This window comes from Desarmillaria tabescens (assembly GCF_030435595.1).
Source record: "Desarmillaria tabescens strain CCBAS 213 chromosome Unknown EV420scaffold_5, whole genome shotgun sequence".
NCBI classification, from domain to species: domain Eukaryota; kingdom Fungi; phylum Basidiomycota; class Agaricomycetes; order Agaricales; family Physalacriaceae; genus Desarmillaria; species Desarmillaria tabescens.
Genome location: NW_026848304.1, coordinates 141,853 through 163,958, shown reverse-complemented (window position 1 = coordinate 163,958; position 22,106 = coordinate 141,853). Strand labels below are relative to the sequence as shown.

General features: G+C 48.3%; 11 protein-coding genes across 11 annotated transcripts; 8 read left to right on the top strand and 3 right to left on the bottom strand.

Moving 5' to 3' along the window:
- The first annotated feature begins 56 nt into the window (after nucleotides 1-56).
- On the top strand, nucleotides 57-1,147 carry EV420DRAFT_1512131 (PUA-like domain-containing protein). Its single transcript, XM_060471628.1, has 7 exons — nucleotides 57-167; nucleotides 217-345; nucleotides 392-445; nucleotides 501-635; nucleotides 682-758; nucleotides 809-836; nucleotides 887-1,147. Exons 1-7 carry the CDS (start codon nucleotides 108-110, stop codon nucleotides 899-901), a joined length of 498 nt encoding a protein of 165 aa, XP_060335999.1. The 5' UTR covers nucleotides 57-107; the 3' UTR covers nucleotides 902-1,147.
- Nucleotides 1,148-1,276: 129 nt separating this feature from the next.
- Nucleotides 1,277-4,334, top strand: EV420DRAFT_1512129 (uncharacterized protein). The gene is made up of 7 exons (XM_060471627.1): nucleotides 1,277-1,593; nucleotides 1,655-1,737; nucleotides 1,881-2,273; nucleotides 2,329-3,144; nucleotides 3,179-3,245; nucleotides 3,300-3,470; nucleotides 3,521-4,334. The coding sequence occupies exons 1-7, from the start codon at nucleotides 1,566-1,568 to the stop codon at nucleotides 4,105-4,107; spliced, it is 2,145 nt and encodes a 714-aa protein (XP_060335998.1). The 5' UTR covers nucleotides 1,277-1,565; the 3' UTR covers nucleotides 4,108-4,334.
- A 33-nt stretch (nucleotides 4,335-4,367) lies between these two features.
- On the top strand, nucleotides 4,368-5,335 carry EV420DRAFT_1637119 (UreD urease accessory protein-domain-containing protein; the record flags this gene model as incomplete). Its single annotated transcript, XM_060476666.1, has 2 exons — nucleotides 4,368-4,610; nucleotides 4,661-5,335. 2 exons carry the CDS (start codon nucleotides 4,368-4,370, stop codon nucleotides 5,333-5,335), a joined length of 918 nt encoding a protein of 305 aa, XP_060335997.1.
- Nucleotides 5,336-5,501: 166 nt separating this feature from the next.
- Nucleotides 5,502-7,634, bottom strand: EV420DRAFT_1263035 (peptidase family M41-domain-containing protein; the record flags this gene model as incomplete). The annotated part of the gene is made up of 4 exons (XM_060467150.1): nucleotides 5,502-5,679; nucleotides 5,729-5,824; nucleotides 5,871-6,172; nucleotides 6,225-7,634. The coding sequence occupies 4 exons, from the start codon at nucleotides 7,632-7,634 to the stop codon at nucleotides 5,502-5,504; spliced, it is 1,986 nt and encodes a 661-aa protein (XP_060335996.1).
- A 654-nt stretch (nucleotides 7,635-8,288) lies between these two features.
- Nucleotides 8,289-9,976, top strand: EV420DRAFT_1512124 (Alpha/Beta hydrolase protein). The gene is made up of 5 exons (XM_060471626.1): nucleotides 8,289-9,059; nucleotides 9,114-9,237; nucleotides 9,294-9,512; nucleotides 9,565-9,667; nucleotides 9,716-9,976. Exons 1-5 carry the CDS (start codon nucleotides 8,743-8,745, stop codon nucleotides 9,925-9,927), a joined length of 975 nt encoding a protein of 324 aa, XP_060335995.1. The 5' UTR covers nucleotides 8,289-8,742; the 3' UTR covers nucleotides 9,928-9,976.
- Nucleotides 9,977-10,072: 96 nt separating this feature from the next.
- EV420DRAFT_1617755 (WD repeat-containing protein 8) lies at nucleotides 10,073-12,008 on the bottom strand (the record flags this gene model as incomplete). Its single annotated transcript, XM_060475272.1, has 11 exons — nucleotides 10,073-10,182; nucleotides 10,233-10,472; nucleotides 10,529-10,654; nucleotides 10,705-10,765; nucleotides 10,817-10,891; nucleotides 10,942-11,079; nucleotides 11,134-11,220; nucleotides 11,277-11,383; nucleotides 11,439-11,511; nucleotides 11,562-11,623; nucleotides 11,675-12,008. The coding sequence occupies 11 exons, from the start codon at nucleotides 12,006-12,008 to the stop codon at nucleotides 10,073-10,075; spliced, it is 1,413 nt and encodes a 470-aa protein (XP_060335994.1).
- A 253-nt stretch (nucleotides 12,009-12,261) lies between these two features.
- EV420DRAFT_1637115 (MFS general substrate transporter) lies at nucleotides 12,262-14,738 on the top strand (the record flags this gene model as incomplete). Its single annotated transcript, XM_060476665.1, has 18 exons — nucleotides 12,262-12,426; nucleotides 12,481-12,542; nucleotides 12,604-12,623; nucleotides 12,676-12,772; nucleotides 12,823-12,898; nucleotides 12,952-13,052; nucleotides 13,106-13,227; nucleotides 13,281-13,321; nucleotides 13,373-13,422; nucleotides 13,476-13,656; nucleotides 13,707-13,841; nucleotides 13,895-13,903; nucleotides 13,946-14,029; nucleotides 14,089-14,097; nucleotides 14,156-14,228; nucleotides 14,355-14,431; nucleotides 14,483-14,586; nucleotides 14,633-14,738. 18 exons carry the CDS (start codon nucleotides 12,262-12,264, stop codon nucleotides 14,736-14,738), a joined length of 1,512 nt encoding a protein of 503 aa, XP_060335993.1.
- Nucleotides 14,739-15,095: 357 nt separating this feature from the next.
- Nucleotides 15,096-17,990, top strand: EV420DRAFT_1512117 (MFS general substrate transporter). The gene is made up of 17 exons (XM_060471625.1): nucleotides 15,096-15,525; nucleotides 15,579-15,640; nucleotides 15,695-15,714; nucleotides 15,771-15,867; nucleotides 15,921-15,996; nucleotides 16,051-16,151; nucleotides 16,201-16,322; nucleotides 16,376-16,416; nucleotides 16,465-16,514; nucleotides 16,569-16,749; nucleotides 16,797-16,931; nucleotides 16,984-17,127; nucleotides 17,180-17,251; nucleotides 17,302-17,326; nucleotides 17,380-17,456; nucleotides 17,509-17,612; nucleotides 17,668-17,990. The coding sequence occupies exons 1-17, from the start codon at nucleotides 15,364-15,366 to the stop codon at nucleotides 17,759-17,761; spliced, it is 1,563 nt and encodes a 520-aa protein (XP_060335992.1). The 5' UTR covers nucleotides 15,096-15,363; the 3' UTR covers nucleotides 17,762-17,990.
- Nucleotides 17,970-18,525, top strand: EV420DRAFT_1512114 (uncharacterized protein). Its single transcript, XM_060471624.1, has 3 exons — nucleotides 17,970-18,166; nucleotides 18,216-18,261; nucleotides 18,320-18,525. The coding sequence occupies exons 1-3, from the start codon at nucleotides 18,062-18,064 to the stop codon at nucleotides 18,484-18,486; spliced, it is 318 nt and encodes a 105-aa protein (XP_060335991.1). The 5' UTR covers nucleotides 17,970-18,061; the 3' UTR covers nucleotides 18,487-18,525.
- On the bottom strand, nucleotides 18,361-19,125 carry EV420DRAFT_1512112 (prefoldin subunit 6). Its single transcript, XM_060471623.1, has 4 exons — nucleotides 18,965-19,125; nucleotides 18,785-18,909; nucleotides 18,677-18,737; nucleotides 18,361-18,623 (listed from the first exon to the last, which is right to left on the bottom strand). The coding sequence occupies exons 1-4, from the start codon at nucleotides 19,091-19,093 to the stop codon at nucleotides 18,570-18,572; spliced, it is 369 nt and encodes a 122-aa protein (XP_060335990.1). The 5' UTR covers nucleotides 19,094-19,125; the 3' UTR covers nucleotides 18,361-18,569.
- EV420DRAFT_1512108 (gamma-glutamyltranspeptidase) lies at nucleotides 19,126-22,078 on the top strand. Its single transcript, XM_060471622.1, has 19 exons — nucleotides 19,126-19,427; nucleotides 19,483-19,549; nucleotides 19,601-19,758; nucleotides 19,811-19,910; nucleotides 19,958-19,988; nucleotides 20,040-20,054; nucleotides 20,107-20,388; nucleotides 20,441-20,459; nucleotides 20,515-20,638; nucleotides 20,694-20,707; nucleotides 20,758-20,822; nucleotides 20,873-20,935; nucleotides 20,992-21,031; nucleotides 21,084-21,134; nucleotides 21,192-21,206; nucleotides 21,262-21,344; nucleotides 21,389-21,484; nucleotides 21,539-21,734; nucleotides 21,785-22,078. Exons 1-19 carry the CDS (start codon nucleotides 19,256-19,258, stop codon nucleotides 21,937-21,939), a joined length of 1,746 nt encoding a protein of 581 aa, XP_060335989.1. The 5' UTR covers nucleotides 19,126-19,255; the 3' UTR covers nucleotides 21,940-22,078.
- The last annotated feature ends 28 nt before the right edge of the window (nucleotides 22,079-22,106 follow it).

The window sequence follows — 22,106 nt, the reverse complement described above, 5'->3', positions numbered from 1 at the left end:
CTCTGGACGAATTTGCAAATTGAGCTGGGCTGGACCCTGAATTATGTAATTGCTCTCTTATATTTTACCAGCTCGAGCTGCCGTTAGAAAAAAGTGAAATCGACGCCATGCGACCCCTCACTGAAGACGAATCCAAAACCCTCTTCACCAAACTCGCCAACTACATTGTCCGTCCGTTCCTCTTTCTTTTGTGGTCGCGTCCTCACCTCTTTACAGGGAAAGAACCTTATTCACCTCATCGACCGAAAGGACGAACCATACTGCTTTAGACTGCATAAAGACCGAGTCTTTTATGTTTCGGAATCATCTATGCGTCTGGGATCGTCAATTGCACGCCCGAATCTCGTCAGCCTTGGCACCTGTTTTGGAAAATTCAGTAAAAGCGGAAAAGTTCAAGCTGCACATATCATCACTGGATTACATCGCTCAGTACGCCAAATACAAGGTTGGTTATAGACTGTCTGTATATGTTAAACGTAGTCTGACCCATTATCATCTAGGTGTGGATAAAACCCAACGGCGAAATGCCGTTCTTGTACGGAAACCATGTGGTGAAAGCACATCTTGGACGAATAACAGAAGATACGCCGGAACATCAGGGAGTGGTCGTGTTCAGCATGAATGATGTACCATTAGTGCGTATGTTTTCCTCGTGTTTTGACTGCATCTCATGCCTCGTAGGGTTTTGGTGTGACGGCACGGTCAACGGTTGACACCCGTAAAATGGATCCAACGTCTATCATTGTGTTTCATCAGGCGTAGGTACCCCCGTTTCCTTTCCCGAGCAACACTGATTTGTATGTGACAGTGATGTCGGTGAATATCTACGTGATGAGGTACAGCCTTCCTATGATCCCTTCCTTGTTGGAAACTGACCATTTTGCAGGACACGCTATTTTAACCGAGCATTGTCCTCTTTGGTTTTATATCTCCGTCGAATGCTGTCATTGTTCCTCATTTGTACTATTCTATCTTTACTTCCGGGTTTGAAGTGTTTTAAGGCTATGGTGTCCCCGTACAGCTCTCTCAGCGATTATTCTTCGTGTTATAGGAATATACTCTGATTGCTCATACTACCAAAGTCTGGCTTAACTTTTCAGAAAAATGGGACATTATCTTTGTGTACAGGCAAGCGAGTCAATTCCAAGGTCTATGTTTGGCTTGGAACCAAGACGGTTAAAATGTAAACGGTCAAGCACAACGAAATTCTTGCCGACGCTCACGGACGCCCGGGCCGTACTGATGTGTGACACAGCATGTCACACCGTAGACGCGAAGGACACGAGGCGGCTTTTTTGTTTTCCCTAGTCGCAGACACTGACAGTGAGCTCGGTACTTTGACTAGTATCTACGGGCGCCAGTATCCAACATCGCAACAATTTCTTCCTCATTTTCCGTTCTCTCTTCACTCCAGCACGCCTTAATTCAGTACGACGACGCCCGCTGCACCACCAAATTAGCATCCTTAGCACTCGCTCTATTCACTCGCTCTTATTTCTTCGACCACCAATCCTTCTCTCCGACCTATAACGCTCGCACTCTTTATCTCCTATTACCCGCATATAATGAGTCCTATTCCTGCTCCGACTATCCGTGGGCGGGAAGAATGGCCGGATGCCGACTTCGACCTGCCTGAAGGTCATACTATCCACAGCAGACACCACTTCAGACAGGGAAGAAGATGAAGAGGACTGGGATATTCCTGAGGTCGACGTCCCACCACACTTCACTGGCCAAGTCGCGCCCTCTCATTTCCATTGCCCGCCCACTACCCTCACTACAGCCCAGCAATGACGACGACGACGAGGGCACATCCACTATCAAGGCCTCCGGGACGATAAAACCTTGTCGTTCCGAAACCTCTTCCGAGCACCATAGAGGAGGACTTTGAAGAAGGGTTTTCTTTACCCTCCGAATTGACCCAATTGTCATTGGCTCCTTTGACTCTCAATCACCGTTCCTCCAAGAGCTCTCTCGAATGGGGCGACAAAGACCATACCTCTTCTTCTCAGTCTTCCGATGCCTATTCCAACCTTGGCCTCACTCATGCCTCTTCCTCCAACTCCGAATCTTCTGTCTCTAACGCAGAATCAGAAACCGACGAGGACGAAAGCGAGCTCGAAGGGCTCGTCATCCCTTCCGACGTCTTCGATTCTGGCAAAGGTGCTCGTCATCTCACCAACCTTTTGACATTGAAGAAAGCTGCTGTTATGTCGGATTATGAAGTCAAGGTTGCTAGTCCTGATCCCGAGGATGATTTCGAGACGGGTCTAGTCATTGACGACGACGCTGATTTCAGCCCCAGCCGGCTATTGTTCCAATGCACAGCAGTCACATCTGCGGCGCGCGGATAACCGAAGCAAGAGCGTCCCTCCTCACCAGAGAACTGTTTCAGGTACAAGGCCTTCGTCGCGACTAAGGTCTGGTAGGCCCAAGTCCCCTGTCAAACTTGACCCAGTCGCTTCCCGAAGCGTTCAAAAGTCCGGGGCTTCACCTTCGCCACCTTTGCATCTGCCTTCTCGTTCAAACACGCCTTTGACGCATTTACCCGCTCCATCTTCATTTCTCTCTCCCAGGCCCGGCAGTCTCCGCGGGCAAAAGTCGCATACAGGGCTCAACTCTTCACCGCCTCCAACCACCAAGAGGCTCTCCAGGAAATCGTCATTGTCTTCGTTGATGGGTAGTAACACTCGAGCCTCAGGATCTTCAGTGCCGAGCTCTTCAAATGGTGCTCGTTACGAAGAGCCTACTGCTGCGTCTCGTGCCAAGTCGCACAAGGCATCCATGAGTCGGGTAGCACAAGAATACAAAGTTCCCCCCACACGTCCTTCCACTCCTTCCGCGAGTACCGCCGCTCATCGTCTAACGGTGCCCACTTCTGGTCGCCTCAAGTCGCGCCCGGCATTACCGGCTGTGTTTTGTTCATCACCGTCGGGAAACATACAGCCACCACCTTTCCGTCGAACTGCATCACCCCTTCCACCGCGTCCAGCGTCTACTTCTAAACTTGTTTCTTATGCGTCAACGCCTATAGCACCCAAAGTGCTTCGTAAACCAAAACGTCTACGCACGTATGGGGATGGTACAGAGCTTGACGCTATCGAAGACTTGCCTACCGATCGAGACAAGGAGAGTCGGTTCAGGGTGCAGCCCAAAGGCCACGGCAATCGTATACCAGGTGGTAGCTTTGCTAAAATCACCTAAAGACACTATTCGCAGGAAACACTTGCGTGAAGGTTCTGGTGGTGAGTCTTGTGTTCTTACATATATGACTGGCCTAAAATATCCAATCCTATCAGCCGAGTCCACGACATCCCTAAATTCTTTCTTTTCCAAGCGACCACCGAAGTTGGATCCATCCCACTCAAATTCGTCGGGACGTTCCCCACCAAAGAAGAAGAAGGCTGGATTATCAACGCAAACGAAGCCTACTCTGATACGGAATCTGGGTGGCGTCGGTGGTCCCAAAGGTATGACGTTTGTCCACGTATGGAATGAATTCTGAGGTAGTCCCCTCCAGTCGTTGGTGACATGAAATGGAACCCACAAACCATGCGATGGGAAGGAAACGAACAAGTCCTGCGTGATTTTGATGCCGTTGTTACATCCACACGACCGGCACTAATCACACATCTCACTGGATCATCAATGGGCTCTCCAGCGAGTTCTTTCGGCTCTGGTGCGCGGATAGTGGGGAACATGGTCTTTGATCCTATACGCTTATGCTGGATCTCGACTTTACCGCCAGAAGAGGATGAACCGGACGTCTTTGCCAATCTTGCTGATGACGAAGATGACAGCGATAGCTGGGAATCCAAAGCCGGGACCATTCGAGCTTCTGCTCAGTCAAGCGTGGCGACTTCATTCTCTACTCCTGATCGTAGTCAAACGCGGACACCTTCGGATTGTGGCAGCGACCGCGGTTCGCGAGGCTCGATGGTGTATGACATCGATGACACGTTTGTGCAGAACTGCCGAAAAGCAGAAGAGCGGCACCATGTAGAAATCAAAGGATGGAAGAGCTCTCTTTCACGCGAAGATGCTCTATCTGGGCCTGACCGCTCCTTCCTCTACGAAATAAGGGCTCTCGCTACTCGCAAGTACTAATATTACTTCATACTAGACTGAATATTTTCCATGCAGAAATAAGCTTGTTTAATTGTAGACGGTCATCTCATTCCTTATCATTAGGATCTTTTTAGTATATGGACGTTTCGTCTCTATGCTTTCATCCTTTGCTCTGTTGCATATATCTGTTCTCATGGAATCCCTTTGCATATGTTTATACTATAAATAAATATCACTTACGACCTGAACGTGAACTGTCGGTCCGAAATTCCGAGTGGTCTTCACCTCTCACCGCGTCAATGTCAGCAATATCCAAGATACGTGCCGGAGGAGGTCGTATTTCCTTGTCTTGCCATGGCTCAGCAGCAGTATTTTCAGAGCTCTCGTCGACATACCCACTCAAATTGCTGTCTCCTCGCATCGCTCAAGAAGGGGTCGCTGTGGTGTATATCTTGACATACGGAGGTGGACTCGTCAGCGGAGACCAAGTCAATCTATCTGTGGATATCGGAGAAAGAGCCAAGCTTGTGTTACTCTCCCAAGTCAGTTCCATGCATCACGGACTGTCCCTTGCTTCAATCCTCACTAACAGGGTTCCACAAAAGTCTTCAAAACCAGACCAGGTCATCGACTGGCATCCGTACAAGCAAACCCTCATCACCTCCCACCAACCACTCAAAACATGACTTTTGTCGTCAACCCAAATGCATCCCTCTTCTTACTACCAGACCCCGTCACCTGTTTTCGCTCTGCCTCGTACAACCAAATACAAACTTTCCACCTCACGGGCGACGCATCCGCTGCCATTCTTGACTGGGTCACCTCTGGGCGTCGGTCTCTCGGAGAAGAATGGGTTTTTTCGAGGTATTACAGCGTCAACGAGATCCTGGTGGATGGGAAGAGGATAGCCAAGGATGCCATGCTGCTAGACGACTCTCAAGTTGACGCGAAGCCTCTACCTGAGCGGGCTTTGGCTGAAAGACTCAAGCCGTACTCGTGTTACGCCACGTTGTTCCTTGTAGGTCCACAGGTGCAAGCCGTTATTGCTGGGTTGGTTCGGAGATACCAAACCATTTCAGTTATGAAGATGAGGAGTCCAGACAAAGTAATATGGTCCCTAAGTCCCATCATGGGGAATGACCACACATCAGTCATTGTTCGAGTCGCTGGGAAGGAAACAGAAGACGTTAAATCGTGGCTTGGAGAAGCGCTTGAACCTGTATGCCATTGTATAGGAAAGGATGTATATCAACAGGTCTTCCGCTGAAGTCTCAAGTAATATACCCAGGAGGCATTAAATAGTAAGGAGTGAATTGCGCTGGGGTGATTTAAGATATGGTTTGTAGTTATGGGTACATGAACGAAAAGCGAAATATTTACTGATTGGCGAGAAATCCCTGCAAAAGATTAAAGATACAGACATTGATTATTCATTAAAGGCGTTCGTCAACTGTCCGTGATGCAACGGAGGGTGAAGGAATGGGGGCGTCAGGATCCGGTGTAGGGAAAGGGACCTTGGGACGTTCTCCGCCATGCTCGTCGAGCCATTTGTCCATGTCATCGGCTTTGCCAACGAATGGCCGCTTTCCAAGCAGTTCAATCATATCCTCTCTGAAGTTGTCATGAGCATCAACATCGCTCCACATAGACAGGAACTCACCGTGTCAGAACTTCCTTTTCTAATAACCTCTGCGCCACCTTCTCTACATCCTCGCGATGCTCCGTTAGTAAGGTCCTCGTTCGCTCATACATGGTCCTGAATAATAGTTAGATTAAGTAATCGAAAAGGGGAGCAGGCGTACGTGATCATCTTCCTGACTTCAAAGTCTAGCATTTCCGCGGTCTTTTCACTGAACGGCTTCGTCCATCCTTCCCGAGCTCCACGATCTCCGCCGTAGCTCACAGGCCCGATGACATCGTTCATACCATAGTTCGCACATGCCTCGAAAGCCATCCGGGTGATCTTTTGCAGATCATCTTGAGCACCTGTTGTTATGTTCTCGAGGCCAAAGAAGATCTCCTCAGACACGCGACCGCCAAGCGTCATACAAATCCGGTCAGTCATTTGGGGGGTGGAGAGAAGGTAACGATCAGGCGGCAGGTACTGAAAAGCAATTTATGAGAATCAGTATGAATCTGATGATAGGAAAACTCACTTGCGCATATCCCAAAGCACCAGCTCCTCGTGGGATAATGCTGACTTTCAGTATGGGGTCTGCGTGTTCCAAAAACCAGCCACAGACGGCGTGTCCGGCTTCATGGTAAGACACAGTCTTCTTCTCCTCTGGACTGAGCACCTTGCTCTTCTTCTCTAAGCCGACAATGACGCGCTCAATGGCAGTGTCGAAGTCGATATTGTCAACTGCCTCAGCACCACGACGCGCAGCCCGTAGAGCCGCTTCGTTGCACACATTGGCTACATCTGCGCCAGAGAATCCGGGGGTAAGCACAGCAAGCTTGTGAGCAAGTGCGTCAACATCCTTCGCAAGTTCTTCACTGAGTTTCAATGGAGCAAGGTGGACGTGGAAGATACCCTTGCGGCCGCTGACATCAGGACGATCAATGGTGATATGTCTGTCGAATCGCCCCGGACGCAACAGCGCAGGATCAAGAACGTCTGGACGATTGGTTCCAGCGAGAACAACGATGTGCTCCTGTGAGCTGAATCCATCCATTTCCACTAGCAACTGATTGAGCGTTGACTCCCGTTCATCGTTTCCACCGCCGAATTTGCCACCCTGCGCTCGAGACTTCCCGATAGCATCAATCTCATCAACGAAGATGATACACGGCGCGCACTTTCTCGCAGAGGCGAAAAGGTCACGTACGCGGGATGAACCAACACCCACGAACATCTCGACGAATTCAGAGCCAGAGACAGACAGGAAGGGCACAGACGCCTCTCCAGCGGTCGCTTTGGCTAGCAACGTCTTACCGGTGCCTGGCGGACCTGACAGAATGGCTCCGCGAGGGATCTTGGCACCAAGCTTCTCGTACTTGGCAGGCTCCTTCAAAAACTTGACAAACTCCATGACCTCTTCCTTCGCCTCGTCCATACCCGCTACATCCTTAAACTTGACCTTGACCTGTGAGTCCTTGTCGAACAGTTTGGCGCGACTCTTTCCAAAGCTGAAAATGCCGCCTCCACCGCCTCCGGAACTTCTTCTCGATAACCAGTAGAGGAACCCTATTGTTGCGATCGTGGGCGCAAATTCTAGGATCATGCGGATAGTGGAAACCTCGTCATGGTATGCGACAGGAATGCGTTCGTGGCTGGGGATGCCCAATTCTTGTTGAGCTTCGTCGAGCTTGCGCTCAAAAGCTTCCATGCTGCCGATGGAGAAGTAGTAATCTCCAGAAATATTGACACCGGATGGGTACATAGTTCCAGTAGCATTTGAATGCAACTTGACGCGAACTTTGTGACCATTGACGACAATGAGTTTGTCCACGAGGCCTTTGTCGAGGAAAGCCGTGCGGAACTCTTGCCATGTAATCTCGCGAGAGCCGGATACACCAGATGAGTTGAGAAGGTAATGGGCAGCGATAAGACCACCAATCCACATAATAATGGTGTTGGACCCGGGGCCGTTGTTGCCTCCGGGCGGAGGCGGAGGAGCCTTGTTGTCCTGCTTGTTCTGGTCGGAATCCGTTTTTTTGGATTGGTCTGCCTGGGACTGTGAATTTCGTAGCTTGTCTTTTTCCTGCATAATCTCGTTATGATATTGACGGAAAAAGCCCTCCAGACCTTTAGGAATTTCTACCTTGTCTTTCTCATTGGACTTGTACGGAGAAGGGGTAGAGTCCTTGGAGGCTGATGAAGCAGGATTCTGCGAGTCGGTCTCCTTCGCATTTAAGGTACTTGAACTCTTCTCGTTTTCCGCTTTGTTCACCTTCCCCTGGCCATCTTCTACCTTCCCTTTACCCTTGCTGGCTACCGAATCCTTATTGGGCGACGGCTTGTGATCATTTGGTTTTTCAGTGGGTGCACGGTAAGATCTGAGAGATTGGCGAGCAACTGTACGATTGCTGAGGATAACAGAGAGACGGGCGACCCGTATAGAGCGCGATAGCATGGGAGAAAGAAGGGAACAGATGATTGCGAGTGATTACGTTAGGCACTGACGAACTCGAAGGTTTCCGGCTTGAAGGCGCAATCCATTCGGCAACAATCGGCAGAGACTCCAAGGCCGATGCCGTGTCGGCGTGGTGCGATCCTTCTCCTCGCTCATGAGTCATGTTTAGTTATCTGGTAGTTCCTACAGGGAGACTATTCTCTTTTTCTTCTACAAGTTCCCACATTGCAATCCAGCACTGCTCCTCTCGTTCCACACTGTGACTTTGTCAAGCCGTTTAACTTGTCACCGCACGTACTAACCGCAACTGATGATTGTCATGGCACCACGGCGTTTTCTTCACTGTATGACTATATATGACGGACACCGTACTCTGAATGCATGATTCTACGCTTTAATTCATATTTGCACTCCTTACATTCAGCTAACGATTCAAGTAATCTGCCCTAGCAGCAAGGTATAGTCCCCAGAAACCCTCTCGGGCTTTAGGCAAGGTTCACTCACTGATTAGCGCCAGTGCTTGATCCGAGTACCTACCACTCGTGGTCAGTCATCTGCGTACTCAAGACAGCTTCATCTCAGTCCTAGAGCTGTTTTCATGGATCCTTCTCTTTACAAAGATTTCACCACATCTCGCGGTTATGTCTACCATTACCTCTTGTCGCCCCCCAAGGATGGCAGTCCCTACTTGCTGTTCCTCCACGGCTTCCCATGTACCTCCTACGACTGGCGGCACCAGGTTCCCTTTTTCATCAGTGAGGGTTATGGCCTCATAGTTCCAGATCTACTTGGCTATGGTGGTTCTTCAAAGCCTACCGATCCCGCAGACTTCCGGTCAACGCTTCTAACAAAAGATCTCATAGAGCTGGTGGATGCAGAAAATGTAGCCCGTGTTCTCGCTATCGGCCACGACTGGTTTGTTCTCCTCTTCGTTTGCTGATTGTGTTCTATGCTCACCGTGCTTTCAAGGGGTTCCAAATTGGTTGGCCGTCTCGCCAACTACTTCCCCGATCGATTCATCGGATTCGGCTTCTTAGCTATAGGGTATTGGTTGCCGAGCACCGAGAACAATTACGAAAAGTTCCTGGCCCTGGTACGCATTTTCCTCTCTGCTTATCAGTGTCTCGGTAGAAACAGTCACCACTGCAGTCTAAAGAGTCTTTTGGGTACGAACTATTCGGATATTGGTCTTTCTTCTCGTCGTCGTCGGCCGCTAAAATCATCGAAGAAAACATGGAGTCGTTCTTAAGACTCATGCATTCCGGAGACTCCAAGGCAATTGACGATTTCGCTCCTACGGGGGCTTTGAAGTCGTATCTACTGCAGGGCAGGACCTACGTTTCCCTCGCTCCATACATCACAGAGGAAGTTCGTCTAATGTCTGGGTTTCAATGGTCTTCCCGCTTATTTTTCATCGTAGGAGAAGGACTTCCGTAAGAAACAATTGCTCGATGGCGGTATGGCCAGCTGCTTGAATTGGTACACAATAATGACCTCGGGAATTGATGCTGAAGATAACAAGGGTATGTTGAACGTACCTTGTCTTTTGTGTTTCTGACATCCATGTGCAGCTGTACCGGCTGAAAACCTTCAGATTACGAAGCCGGTCTTCTACGGTGGCGCATTAAAAGACAAAGTGGCCATCAATGCTATCAACAAGAAGGGAACCGTTGATAATTGTAAGAATACGACTATTCATGAGTATGCCAGCGGTCATTGGGTAATATGGGATAAGAAGGACGAACTCAACCGTGATCTATTGAGTTGGGTCAAAAAATTGTAGTTATGGAACTCAATTTCGAGATCATTTGGATTGACAACCCAAGCCAACTTAGCAATTAGTTGCATCGTAAGAGATGAATCAAATCAATGGGACAAGACAATGGCAAAACAAATTACGCAGTATTAATACAAGATCTGGCTTCACATCAAGAGTCGTCATCTTCAACCTCGAACGAACAACAGAAAGTTTCCTTGTCGAGTAGAATCAGTCCTTTACCATCAGGCGCCCACCGAAGATCACGGGTGTCAAAATTTTCTATAAAATGCATGAACGAAAAGCCTTGAATAATCGGAGAGATGGCATACTTGCAGGTACTCCTACACATTCCGCTATCTCCTCTTCAGCGCCACTTTCCCCGATCCATTCATCGCTCCAAGTGTACAGGCTAGGGCTTCCGCAACAGATTGCTAAGCTGCCTTTGCGTTTCGGATTCCACTTAGCACTCCTCACTGAGCGGGAATGTATAAGTAGACTCCGTAAGCGCGGCACGAAGGCCGCATCAGGAGCGGGGAAATCAAAAATATGCACAACCGTCGGCGTCGTTTCTGTCGTTACATGTGATTCAGTGCGACTCGGAGTAAAATGGAGCAAAAATACGTACCAAAGCGCACCAAGAGAAGGCTGCCGGTCAGGTTCCATTCCATTTGGATGACACCGCTTTTAGGATTGGGTTTAGTATGGTCAGGCTTAGTCAGGGTAATTGAGTGGGGGGAAGGGAGTTTTTCATCTGCAATGCTGAGGTTATCGGAAAGATTCTTCAACAACAGAAAGGCTTACATGACAGAAACCCTCGACCCTCGGTTGTTGTTAACCAATCGGCGGGTTCCCGCCACACATTCTACAGGCAAGCTGATCAGAGGATCTTGTTGAAAGGATAAGTAAGGCATACCACGCCAGCTGGTATTCGACTTGAAAGCTCCAACGTACGTACTGGCGACCAACTGAGACTGTCAAGGATATGCACCTATCGAATGTCTAGTGGGTCATTTATACCCTCATACTTAAGTGACTTGCTTTATCGTCCCAACCTCCAACGGCCAGAAAGTTTCCAGAGGGATGCCAAGCAACGTTACGGACACCAAAACCTGGGTCCGGATCAGGACTGAATTTTGCAAGGACATCACCAGCCAAAGTCAGAATGTATACTTTGTACTGATGAAAGATTATTAGAGTGATGCTACCGGGCATTAACACAAATTTGCAAACCTCAAGGGGTCCCTCCCACACTGCAAGGTGGTTGCCATTCGGGGACAAAGCAAATGATGACAACGAAGATGTCGGCAGAGGAAAGTGCTGGCGTAAGAATCAACTTCAAAAGGCACAGTCGCGCAATATTATATGACACATACCCGTGCTAATTTAAAGCCATCTGCAACATCATACAGGCCCAGCGTATCCTTAGATCGATGCCGCTCCGCAAGGACAAAGTAACGACCGTCGGACCGAAACGCATACCCTGCAAATAAATTGACCGATAAAAAAGAGTAAGACAGCAACGCAGATCGAATCACCTCTATCAGGATGCAGGGGAAACTGAATGTATGTCGCCGAGCCTGTGATCAGCGACCAAATAGTGACTCGCAACTAAACAACGGCTTAGCGCACGTAAGGACGGACGACGACGCGGTGCTTACGCCCCATTCGGAAAAGCAAAGAATGGATCGTCCATCGGGGGCCCATTCCGCCTTTGCCAGACCTAAGAAAGAGTTTACGACCTATGAGACTATAGCTGGCGTTGACGACGCACCTTCAGCGCCGGCGTCAACACGCGCATGCCACTGCTCATCGTAAAGTTTGTAAACATGCACTACACCCTTTCTAGCACACGCCGCAAGCATATACTCCGAATCTGAGGACCAGGCCGCATGGGTGATGCGATTGTCGCCGGGTAACACCTTCTGCTGAGAAATTGACGCGTTGGTTGGCGACGGTGACGCGTCGATGGCGCTTGTGCGAACGATTTGAAAGGTATCCGTGCGCCGTACAATGATCCTATCCTGAGCAGCAGTTAGGATCAAGTTTCCGGCAGGACTGAACGCGACGAGCGACGCTGACTGTTTGTAAATCGCGGTAAAGTCCATGTAGCGTTCAGCGGGGCCGTGGGCGATCCGATTTACCGGTGGCTGTGCAAATTTTACTTCCTCTGATAATCCGAGTCGGATTCTTGCCTCTCTCCGTCAGGATCCGTATTTCGCAGCGCCTTGCTACAATCAAAGCGCACTAACAATATGTGGAAAATAGAGTATAAGCTAAAGCAGCTTTGCCTGCCGTTTATTTCCCTTATATACTTGTATCTTCCTTCTAGGCTGATCTGGTCACCCTTCTCTGTTCAACATGGCTGCATATACTCCGCCTTATCATCCCACAACAACTACTCTGACTCTTGTCGACGCTAGCACTCTTCACGATAAAACTATACCAAGCGTGGTGGTCGGCAAAAAGGGCGATGAAGATCCGTTTCTCGTCACGTTGGATCCAGACGAGCCTGAAAATCCCGATGTTTGTGTCCTGAAACTACTGCTTCCCTAGTCATTTTGATCATTTTCAAATTAGAGCTGGTCGCGCCTGAAGAAATGGTCGATCACGATTCTAGGTGGTATATTGGTATTGAACGCGTAAGTCGTCGGCTTGATTGTATTTGTAACGCGTCTCATCTAAGTATGGTCTCTTCGTCAGAACGTTTGCAAGTTCCGCTCGTAGCTATTATTTTTAACTCTATACATGTGCTCCGTCTCATCTGTTTTTTAGCGTCAGGTATTTTACCCCATTTGATGGAGAAATACACATTTTCGGAACAAGTTGGCGTACTCGTAATATCTCTCTTCGTAGCGGGATTTTGTGTTGGGTTTGTTAATTTTCATTCTTTGAGAGAGAATCAACTGAAGCACTGTGAAGACCTATTCTGTGGGGGCCTCTGTCAGAAGAGTTTGGTAGACGGCCAATATTCATTGTCACGTTTTTCGTGTACATGGTAAATCATGTCGTTTGTCGCTGTGTCTGTTCCCACCCTCATGCAACCGTCAGTGTTTCCAAATTGGTATGGCTCTATCACAGAATACGGCTTCTCTGCTAGTATTCCGTTTTCTTGGAGGGGTCTTTGCGGCTGGCCCTCTGACCAACTCTGGGTAAGCAGAATTTCAGCCGCTCTGTATGCTATGAATTGACGGTCGGTACTTAGGGCTATTATATCGGATATGTGGAATGATAAAGATCGAGGGAAAGCACTAGCCATCTTCGTGATCGCTCCCTTTGCGGGGCCCTCTTTGGGACCCATCGTTTCCGGGTTCATCTCAGTAGGAGGTAGGCAGTGTTTATTATCTTCTCGTAAATTCTCTAGTAACACGCAATTACAGGGGCATCGTGGCGCTGGTTGTTCTGGGTTTTGACCATGTTTGTAGGTGCTATTGAGTTCACTTCACCAATCTTTGCCTGATTATGGACCAAGGCTGGTGTTTGCTGGTTACTAATCCTTGTAATGATCCCGGAGACATACAAGTAAGGATACCGCCATTTTGCTTTCTGTGGGTCGCGTCTGACTTCTTCACTAGGCCTCTCCTTCGAGTGTGGAAGGCTCGGAGGTTGAGGAAAGAAACTGGCGATGATCGATACTACGCGCCAATGGAAAGGGACACAAAGACCATAGCACAACAGGTAGAGCATGTCTTAGCCAGGCCCTTCAAAATACTGGTACAGGAACCTATGCTTATTGCCAGCACCATTTATATGAGTGTGAGTGGATGATGCGCTGCTTACATTCTTACATACTCACTGACCCGTAGTTTGTCTATGGGTGCCTCTACCTGCTTTTCGAGGCCTATCCTATCGTCTTCACAAAGGGACATCATTTCAACGCTGGAATAACCGGTCTCGTATTCCTTCCGATCCTCATTGGCGCAGCCAGCGCACTTGTCGTTGTATGTACCTCCAAGCCTGTATCCAAGTGACTTTTTTTTCACTCCTCAGATAGTATCTATTGGTTTTTAATCCTCAATATGAGCAGGCTTATGGATCAATTTAGTCCCCATCCTGTTCCACCAGAATATCGCCTGACCATGTCCTTGTACGCCTCGCCGCTCTTTGCGATATCGTTTTTTTGGTTCGGGTAAGCATCCGCTGTATTATCGACCTTTCCCTCTTTTAACATGGTCTACCGTCGCGTAGATGGACAAGGTGATTATTCTTATGAAATACTGTCTCATGGTCTGTATTGATCACCGCGGCATTCTAGCTATCCGGATGTAACATATTGGGCCCCGTTGTTGTCTGGCGCGTTGATAGGCTTTTCAATCATGGGAATATTTGTGAGTGTTCAAGTATACATACCGCATTTGTTGCTAAAGTCTTTGTAGTTAAGCTTCTTTAATTACATCATAGGCCAGTCACGACTGCGTTTTCCGAGACGTCCGCATCCTGAACTGTAATAACAGATACATATCTTAGTATCGCAGCGTCAGCACTAGCGGCCAACACTATTTGTCGTAGTCTCTTCGGTGCAGCATTCCCCGTATGTGCCTTTGTCATGCCTCTTGCTCAGTGGATCTCACACATTGCGTAGCAATTTGCCAACCAGATGTACGAGGCCATGACTCCACGATGGGCGTCATCCCTGGTAGGCTTTGTAGCCCTGGCCATGGTTCCCATACCTTTTATTTTTGTAAAGTGCGTAGTACCTACCATGACTCGAAAATGTTCTCATCGCCACTAGGCATGGCGCCAAACTTCGTGCCAAGTCGAAATATGCTCCCGTGGTAGATACCACTCCGTTCCCGCCGTCCCTTCGGACGAAAGAGTCTGATGTTTCTGCAGCATGACGATGTGGACTGTTTTAGATTCTCCACAGACCGCATGGATTACTGTACCTCATTCATAATCACTATCGCACTTGTACACATATTTTATCACATAATTTCACTACCGACCAAACAACTATCGCCAGTCGGGACTCTAAACGCCGAACTACATGAGACAGTTGCGGATGACGGCCACCGATTGATGGTCGTTGTTATAAAGATCTTTCATCGCTGGGCCTAGTTGTCGCTGGAGTTCTGTGGGAACACTGCCCCGAGGGTCCGCAGGACTGATAACCAAAAACATCATTGTCAGCAGGACAGCGGCGGTAAGGATGTAAACGCGCGATTGAGACACAGTAGCTCCATCCTCAGCACATTGCAAGCGATTGTAAGCGAGTGACATTCGAGGCCGACGACGTCGCATTCCTAAAGTAGCCGCCGGCAGGAAGCCGAGAGGACGAATCCACGTTTTAGTCACAAGCTATGCGTCATAAGCAAAGAAAACGGGAGGATTTATCCGAAAAGGGAACTTCCACAGTGGCTCCTGTTACTGACTTTAGTCAGGGATGATTGCAAGATTCGTGGAAAGATATAATACCCACCCGCTTCTCTCTTTGCCCGGTCTCACTTCCTTTCTTTCCCCCCAATGTCCACACGAGCCTCCAGTTTTGACGATACCCGGACGCTCCAGCCCGACCAACAACTACCTGAGGCTGTCGAGCCAATACAAGTTCAACCATCTTCAGAAAAGGAAAAGAATGGCGTTGATCCATTTCTTGTCACTCTTGACCCCTCCGAAGACCCACAGGTATGTTTTTTGGAATCCGCCTTTGGCAGATTCGACAATGTTCGATTTTCTAGTATTGGTCGGTACTGCATAAATGGTTTGTGACTATCCTAGGTGGTATCCTGGTGCTTAACGCGTGCGTACCTCATTGGATTTCTTGTGTTCACCATTGATCCGTTTTTCCGTCTAGAACATTCGCGAGTTCAGCACGTAGGTTCTTTGCACCCTCGACCTTTCAATTTATTCACCATCTCGGTCTTATGTAGCGTCTGGCATTGTTGAACAAGTTATGAAAGAATACAACATGTCAACGGAGGTTGCAACTCTCATGATATCCTTGTTTGTAGCAGGATACTGTGTAGGGTATGGATATATAGTTTTGCCTCCGCGCATGTACTCATTCACTTATTGAACAGGCCTATCATTTGGGGACCTCTCTCTGAAGAGTTCGGTCGTCGACCCGTCTTCATTGTGGCATTCATTGTCTATGTGGTACGTGTAACGATTGCTATCCGATCCTTCTTCTGACTCGGGTTGCAAAAATAGGGCTTCCAGATCGGGATGGCGCTGGCTAAAAATACCGCCTCGCTGCTCGTTTTCCGCTTTATAGGAGGAACCTTCGCTGCCTGTCCTTTGACGAATTCTGGGTATGCTCCTACGATCTGCGCGTTGGAGCCACGACTGACGTCTTGTTAGGGCCATCATTTCTGATATATGGGATGCCCGAACCAGGGGAAAGGCTCTTGCCATATTCACGGTAGCTCCGTTTGCCGGACCCGCCTTAGGACCTACAGTCGCGGGATTTATATCTGTAGCAGGTACGTACGGCTATTATATTCAAGCTGGCCGGCCCGTCTGACCGAGCTTACAGGTGTCTCCTGGCGTTGGCTTTTCTGGGTCTTAACCATCTTCGTAAGTAATTGCAGACATACAGCCGCCCATTGACTAAACTGCGTCTAGGCTGGAGTTTGCTGGATATTAATTATCGTGGCAATTCCGGAGACGTATCGGTAGGCATCCTTTTTTCTCGACCCGGGTACCTAAGGACTAATTGCCTTCACTAGCCCCGTTCTTCTGGTCCAAAAGGCGAAGAAAATGAGGAAAGAAACGGGCGATGATAGATATTATGCGCCAATGGAAAGAGACACGAAAACGTTAGCCCAGCAAGTTGAGCACGTTCTCGCCAGGCCTTTCAAGATCCTTTTCCAGGAGCCCATGCTTATGGCTAGCACACTATATCTTAGCGTGCGTTCTAGATTCCCTTGTCGCAAATTAATCTCACATGTCAGCAGTTCGTCTACGGATGTCTTTACCTTCTCTTTGAAGCATATCCCATCGTCTTCACCGAGGGTCACGGTTTCAACGCCGGCGTTTCTGGCTTGATGTTCTTACCCATCATGTTAGGTGGTGTTACAGCTGTCATCGGGGTACGCTGATCTTACACTCTGGTTCCGTTCTCTTCTAACGCTTGACCTTTAGTACCTCTTAATTTGGAACCCTCGTTACGAGAAGGAAATGGCTCGATGCGCTCCGGATCCCGTGGCACCAGAGTACCGTTTGCATATGGCCATTTACGCATCGCCGCTGTTTGCCGCGTCATTCTTTTGGTTTGGTTGGACCTCGGTAAGCTGTCGTGCAAACGGTCGGGGGAAGTTACTGACCGATGTAATTTCAGTTTCCATCGATATCATATTGGGCACCATTAATGGCCGGATATGTTATGGGCTTTTCCATTAGCTGGATATTTGTAAGTTTGCCATTTGATTGAGGCTTAACGATCTCTGAACTCTTGCGCAGTTGAGTTTCTTCAACTACATCATTGGTATGTGTTGCAAATTCGATTTCTTGCCCTGCGTCGTCTGACTCCACTCTCAGATACGTACTTGATGATTGCTGCTTCGGCACTTGCTGCGAACACTGTGTGTCGTAGTCTGTTTGGTGCAGCTTTCCCCGTAAGATGTCTTCCGACTCGTCGTTTAGCACCATTGCTGATATTTGATACAGCTATTTGCTACTCAAATGTATACTGCTCTCAACCCTCGTTGGGCATCATCACTTTTGGGATTTGTCGCGCTCGCTATGGTGCCGCTGCCTCTATTATTCATAAAGTGAGGGCTTGTCATATTATTTCAATGTCGACCGACACTTACCTGACGCTTATAGATACGGTCATATTCTTCGAATGAAGTCCAAGTACGCACCAACGAAAAGACTACCGGCAACATGTCCAAAAGAGTCGGATAAGACCGCTGCTTGAACTTCACGATTCATGACTTTATTTTAGCATATATTATTACATCTATCTCAGTTTGGTTTCCCTCACAACTATGTATTTTTACACATTTACGATCTTTGCACTATATTAGCTGGTAGATAGTTCATGATGCACTACATATACATACCACTCAAATAATCACTTGGACAGCTGAATACAACATGATGATGCAATGTCGATTATGTGATGCGAGCGAACTTTTTAGTTGCCGGTGAACACCAATTCATCTTCTTCCCGCTTGTGTCGCGCTGTACATTTTCGAACATATACTACTGGCCAGTCATGCCTCCCATGGCGTTGCAGGGAATTGTCACCAAGGTCGGCTTCATGAACAAGACGGCCACGGTGACGGTGTCGAGGTGGATGACCCATCGAGTGACGGGAAAGGTGCGTTTTTGGGCCTCTGAACCAGTATCTTTGACTGAACCCTTGCCAGGTTATCGAACGAACAAAAAAGTATCTTACACATGACCCCAATAACGGTACGTCGCGCTTTTTTGTTTAGGTGCTGTTCACTTTATCATTGCTCTTTCGGAAAAGAATTACGCCAGGACGACGTCGTTATCATCCGCAATTGCCCGCCTGTGTCAGCCAGAAAACGATTCAAGCTGGAGACAGTACTGAAGAGTCCCGAGGCGGAGCGAGAGTTGAAGAAGGCCAATGTCTTGGTAGAACAAGCATCATCACAGCCTTCGAAAAATGCATAGTGCCAGTCACCTCATGGGATGAAAGTGTCATTACGGGCAGTATAGATACAGGAAGAGGTGCTACAGGGAGAGATGTATATGCATTACGCTGCTACTGGACTTTGCTGTTGTTGGAGAGCGGTCTGTGCGGCGGCAAACTGCAAATCATGTAAAGGTTGATTGGACAATTCCGTATGAGAACCACACATACCTCTTTTTTCTTCTGCTCCGACTTGGCCTCTATGTCCTGGATCTGGGCCTCGACTCGTTTTCTATGCAAGGTCAGTGGTGTGCCAACGCAACGCAAGTAAGAACACACATTTCGCCCTTGATAAAGTCCAGCCTTGTATTAACGTTGGTCTTTGCCTCTGCCTGGTCCTGCTTCACAAGTACGGGCCCAATGAGTTTATATACCGCATTCGATGGCGCGAGTTTGGCGAATTCCTGGAAGAGATGGCCATTCATACAGAGTACAGTTCGCGCCAAGGAATGGACAGACTTTCTTCACGAGTTCATTCTCCGATTGCTGAGTGCCCAGTTTCTCCCTGGCCTCTACAGCCTTGGCCATATCAGCCTGGAGCTTTTGGAACTCCTGTGCAACTGTCTGCACCTTTTCTTGAAGAGACATGATGGCGAGGAATGAAAACCCAAGAAGGGAAGGCGTTATCTTATCTCGACCAAATCGCAGAAATGATGTTCACACCGGTACGACCATGGATATCACAAGTCTTACCCGCCGGCAGAGCGGAATATAAAGGCCTTCCGTCTTCACCTTGTCTTTTGTTCCACAATGTCGTTCCCTGTAAAAATTGACTGGTCCAAGGTCGCGAAACCCTCCACTGTACTGGCTCGCTTTCCCAGTCGCCGTTCCGTCGTATACGGTACGAAAGGTATTGTATCTTCCTCGCAACCTTTAGCTACTGAGGCTGGGCTGGAGATTCTGAGGAAAGGCGGAAATGCTGGTGCGATCCACTGTCCTCATACCCTCTCATTACTGACCAATATCTCCTCATTCAGCGGACGCGGCCGTCGCTACCTCAGCTGCCTTGAATGTAACTGAACCCAGCTGCTGTGGAATCGGAGGGTGACTATTCCGCATATTATCCGAAAGTGTAGCACCTGACCAGAATGATAGAGATGCGTTCTGCTTGTTTTACGATGCGAAAACCAAGCAAGTCAAGGCCTTGAACGGATCGGGCCGGTCTCCTCAGAAACTCACACTGGAATATGTACAACAGCGAGGGCTGACTGGGCGTATACCCGCCTCCGATATCAACTCTGTAACCGTTCCCGGTGAATTTCCGTCGCGCACCAAAATATCAGCTAGTCCTGACATGAAATGCAGGTGCTGCCGCCGCATGGGTTGATACTGTAGAGACCCTTGGGAGCGGAAAGCTTACCTTAGCGGACGTCCTAGAACCTGCCATTAGACTCGCAGAGGAAGGGTAAGTGTGTGATCCTTCCGTCCTCTATCTTCTGACATTGTTTCCAGGGTCCCTGTTTCCGAGATCCACAGCCACGGCGTAAGTGAAAATCATGTAATATAAATTTCAGTGGAATGACGGTGTATGTAGTGGCAGAGATCTGAGGTATGACTTGTACTGCCTGTAATCGTTATGCAAGCTCATTTGCAATGATTAGAACCTCATCAAGAACGCGTCTCCAAATGGTGATGAGATGCTTTTGAACGGGAAAGCACCACTTCCAGGTCAAGTTGTCACTCTCCCTAATCTCGCCAAAACATTTCGCGAAGTTGCCACCCATGGAAAAGATGGCTTTTACAAAGGGAGAGTTGCTTCGGCCATTGTAGAATTGATCCAAAGTCAAGGAGGGCTAATGAAACTTGATGATCTTGCCAAACACGAGACTTCGTTTGTTGAACCATTGAAATACACCTACGCCAATGAAGTTTCGGTCTACGAGGTAATAAATTTATTGGTTTCTCGTGAAGACACCTAATGCATCCTTATCCTAGTGCCCACCCAACGGGCAAGGTGAATAGCTCCTTTTTCCTCACTTCATATGTGTCTTGATATCCTAGTCTTACAGGATTAACGGCTCTAATTGCTCTTGGTGTCTTGGAAAGCTTACAAGAGCAAGGCGTTGTCAAGCCTTTGTCAGAGATGGAACATGATTCTCCTGAGTACTTGCACGTACTCGTCGAAGCTTTGCGGTTTGTATCTCTTCCTTTTTATCGCAACGATATGAATATTCACTTCCATACCTAGACTCGCTTTTGCAGGTCAGCTTCTCACAGCTAGCTGGTGCTGGCGACCGTTGATGTCAGATTAGACAGTCAGTGGTATGTGACTGATCCAGATACACGACACATCCCTACGACAGAATTATTGAGCAAAGTTCGTGAATTTTCTATGATCACTTGGTATGTACCGATGAGTTTTGATAGGATTATCTTGCGTCAAGAGCTAAGCTTATTGATCCCAAGAAGACTAATCCGAAAGTTGTGCACGTATGTACCAGCTCAATACTGTTTTCACTCCCAAGCAAACCGCATATTGCATGCAGGGGGACCCATTTATATCTTCGGATACGGTTTACTTCTCTGGTATGTCTGTCTCGTTTTGCAACATTGCGAAGCTATACTCATCTGCATAAAGTTACCGATCAATGGGGAAACGCGTGCAGCTTTATTCAAAGCAATTACGCTGGTACAGTATTGTCGTGGTAATAGTGAAACACATGAATCTAATTGACGCTCACTCTAGGATTCGGGACAGGAGGTAACAACCATCTACACCTCGTCGTTATAGCACGTAATTAATCCGCATCGCGAAGCTGTTCCCAAAGGCTGTGGTTTCACGCTACAGAATAGAGGCAGTGGTTTCGTGTTGCAGAAGGACCACCCCAATGCCTTACAGGTATGCATCATTGCGAGTGCGAATGCGAGTCTGATGGATGACAGGGCGGGAAACGACCATACCATACCATCATACCATGCATGGTCACCAAGGGCGACGAACTATTCCTGAGCTTTGGTGTCATGGGCGGTTTCATGCAGGCGAGTAACGTTTTACGTATACATCGTTGTCATTCACGAGAGATCCATTGCTAGCCCCAAGGCCATGTCCAGGTACTCTTGAACATATTGCGTGGGTATACCCCTCAAGAAGCACTGGACGCTCCACGATTCTGTATATCAGCTGGCAGTCCAGACACACAGACTCAAGAAACAGGAAATGCGGGAGACATCAATAGCGAGGTTTATTTCGAGGAAGGTATCCCACTCGAGACTATCGCGGCTTTAAGAGGTAAGTTTTGCATGTCCTCGCTTGGGTATTTACTCACTGCTCCGGTTAAGAAATGGGACATGACGCGCGACAAGTTACTGGATTCGGAAGAGCGATGCTAGGTCGAGGTCAGGTCATACAGAAGCTCGAGGATCCATCTGGCAGGTTAGTATGGGCGGCCGGTTCTGATCCTCGAGCCGATGGTCATGCTGGAGCACAGATATGAGATGTAAATATGTATATAAACTGTAAACTCTTTTCCTGAACCATGTATAGTGGCGTAGTTACGGAGTTACTGGCATCTGATATCAGACATCATTTGTTGGTCAAACTAAGAGTTGGAAGTTTACAATTGCTGAGAGATAGGGGACCATGGTATCATTCGCTTCACTC